General features: G+C 62.5%; 2 protein-coding genes across 2 annotated transcripts; both read right to left on the bottom strand.

The window, feature by feature from the left end:
- DQ04_17641000 (hypothetical protein) lies at positions 1 to 582 on the bottom strand (the record flags this gene model as incomplete). Its single annotated transcript, XM_009317615.1, has 1 exon — positions 1 to 582. A coding segment is annotated over one exon (582 nt), but the record flags the coding sequence as incomplete, so codon positions are not given.
- Positions 583 to 997: 415 nt separating this feature from the next.
- DQ04_17641010 (hypothetical protein) lies at positions 998 to 1,315 on the bottom strand (the record flags this gene model as incomplete). Its single annotated transcript, XM_009317616.1, has 1 exon — positions 998 to 1,315. One exon carries the CDS (start codon positions 1,313 to 1,315, stop codon positions 998 to 1,000), a length of 318 nt encoding a protein of 105 aa, XP_009315891.1.
- Between the last annotated feature and the right edge of the window lie 362 nt (positions 1,316 to 1,677).

The following is a 1,677-nucleotide window of genomic DNA, read 5'->3' on the forward strand; positions in this document are numbered from 1 at the left end:
CGGCAGCGGCTTCTCGCAGCGGCCCACGTCGCGCTGCTCCTCCAGTGGGCTCAACACGCGCGCGTGCTGGTGCTGCTCCCGCACCGCGCGGTCCATGGTGGTCTCCAGCGTCGGCGGTGGTGTTGTGCTGTTCGCCTCGTTCATCTTCGTCAGGTACGCGTCGCGAAAGGGGAAGCCCTTCTGGCCCTTCCCGCGCGACCGCCGCGGGTCGTGACGGGCGAACTGCCGCATGTGCTGCACGTACTCCCGCCCCTTCGCGTCGAACTCGTTGTATGGGCGGAAGCGGTACGCGTTGGGCGGCGCGCTGGCGCTCCACGGGCGGTAGTCGCCAAGGTGGTGTGTCATGGACGTGCACACGTACCAGCTGTCCACGTACTGATCCTCCGGCACATCGGGCCGCACCAGCGGGCCACGGATACTCAACGGGAACTTGTCGTCGATAGGGTCGATGAACTCGTTGGTCTTGGTGCTGTTCATGTTCTGCGGCGCCGCAACGGGGGCAGGGCCGTCGAACCGCGGCATCTGCGTCGGCATCCGGTAGCGCGACCAGTAGTACGGCGCCGCACGGCTCCTGCGCAGCATTCTCCTATCGCTACTCACACTGCGAGAGGGCAACAGCAGAGAAGAACAGCAGCAGAAAGCAAGCGAGTGAAAGAACGGTGGGGGGAAAGAGCAAAAAGGACACAGGAGACTGCGCGCACCTGCAGCAACACATAGGAGAGCCTGCAATGCGCACGCTCCCACGGGCCGCCCAACAGGAGTATGCCTCATCAACAATCACCAACACACAGACAGAGATTCCCGCCCTCTCTCTTCCTCACGCACACACACACAGATGCACAGCCACACCGACGCCGAGAGAGGAGAGGAGAGGAGAGAAGTTACAACACCTTAAAACGGCGCGCCGCGCAGAGTTACACCTCGCCTCGCGCCGCGGCATTNAGAGGAGAGGAGAGGAGAGAAGTTACAACACCTTAAAACGGCGCGCCGCGCAGAGTTACACCTCGCCTCGCGCCGCGGCATTCGTCTTGCTGTCGAGCACCCACCCGAACTGCCGAATGAATTCCTCCCTTGCGCGGCAGCTGGCGGTGTCAACGGGGGCGCGTAGGGCCTCCGGCGCCGCCGCCTCCTCGGCGGTGCTGAAGACGGAGAACCACAGCAGCCCATCCGCCTTGCCGCGGATCAGCGCGACCTTGCCGTTGCGAAGGCTCTTCGAGAAATGCACAATTTCGCCCGGGGAGAAGCCGAAGCCGGTGTCCTGCGCGACGTCCAGCTGGAGCGTGTCGCCGGACTTCGTCGTTGCCTCAACCGTCATTGCGCAGCTTCAGGCAGGGGGGNGGGGGGGGGGGGGGGGGGCAGCACAGCGAGAAGAGGAGAGAGCAGGAAACAAAGAGGGGGATGCGCGTCTCGCCAGCCTCGCAAACAAAGCAGGTGCCCGAGCAGCAACAACAACAGCACACAAACAGATGGAAAACAGCGAATTGTGATGAGCATCACGGGAGTCCCAGACTCCCTTCCTAGAGAAACATAGCATTCCATTCACACACACACTCTCTCTCTCCTTCTGAGTGTGGAGCTGGTCTTATTTCACCGCATGCTCTTCTGGGCATATTTCCATGGCTCTTATGCCCATTCCACCTTCCTGCCTCGCACGCTTGGATACTCCGCGGAATCCCC

This window comes from Trypanosoma grayi, assembly GCF_000691245.1.
Source record: "Trypanosoma grayi strain ANR4 Tgr_1764_V1, whole genome shotgun sequence".
NCBI classification, from domain to species: domain Eukaryota; phylum Euglenozoa; class Kinetoplastea; order Trypanosomatida; family Trypanosomatidae; genus Trypanosoma; species Trypanosoma grayi.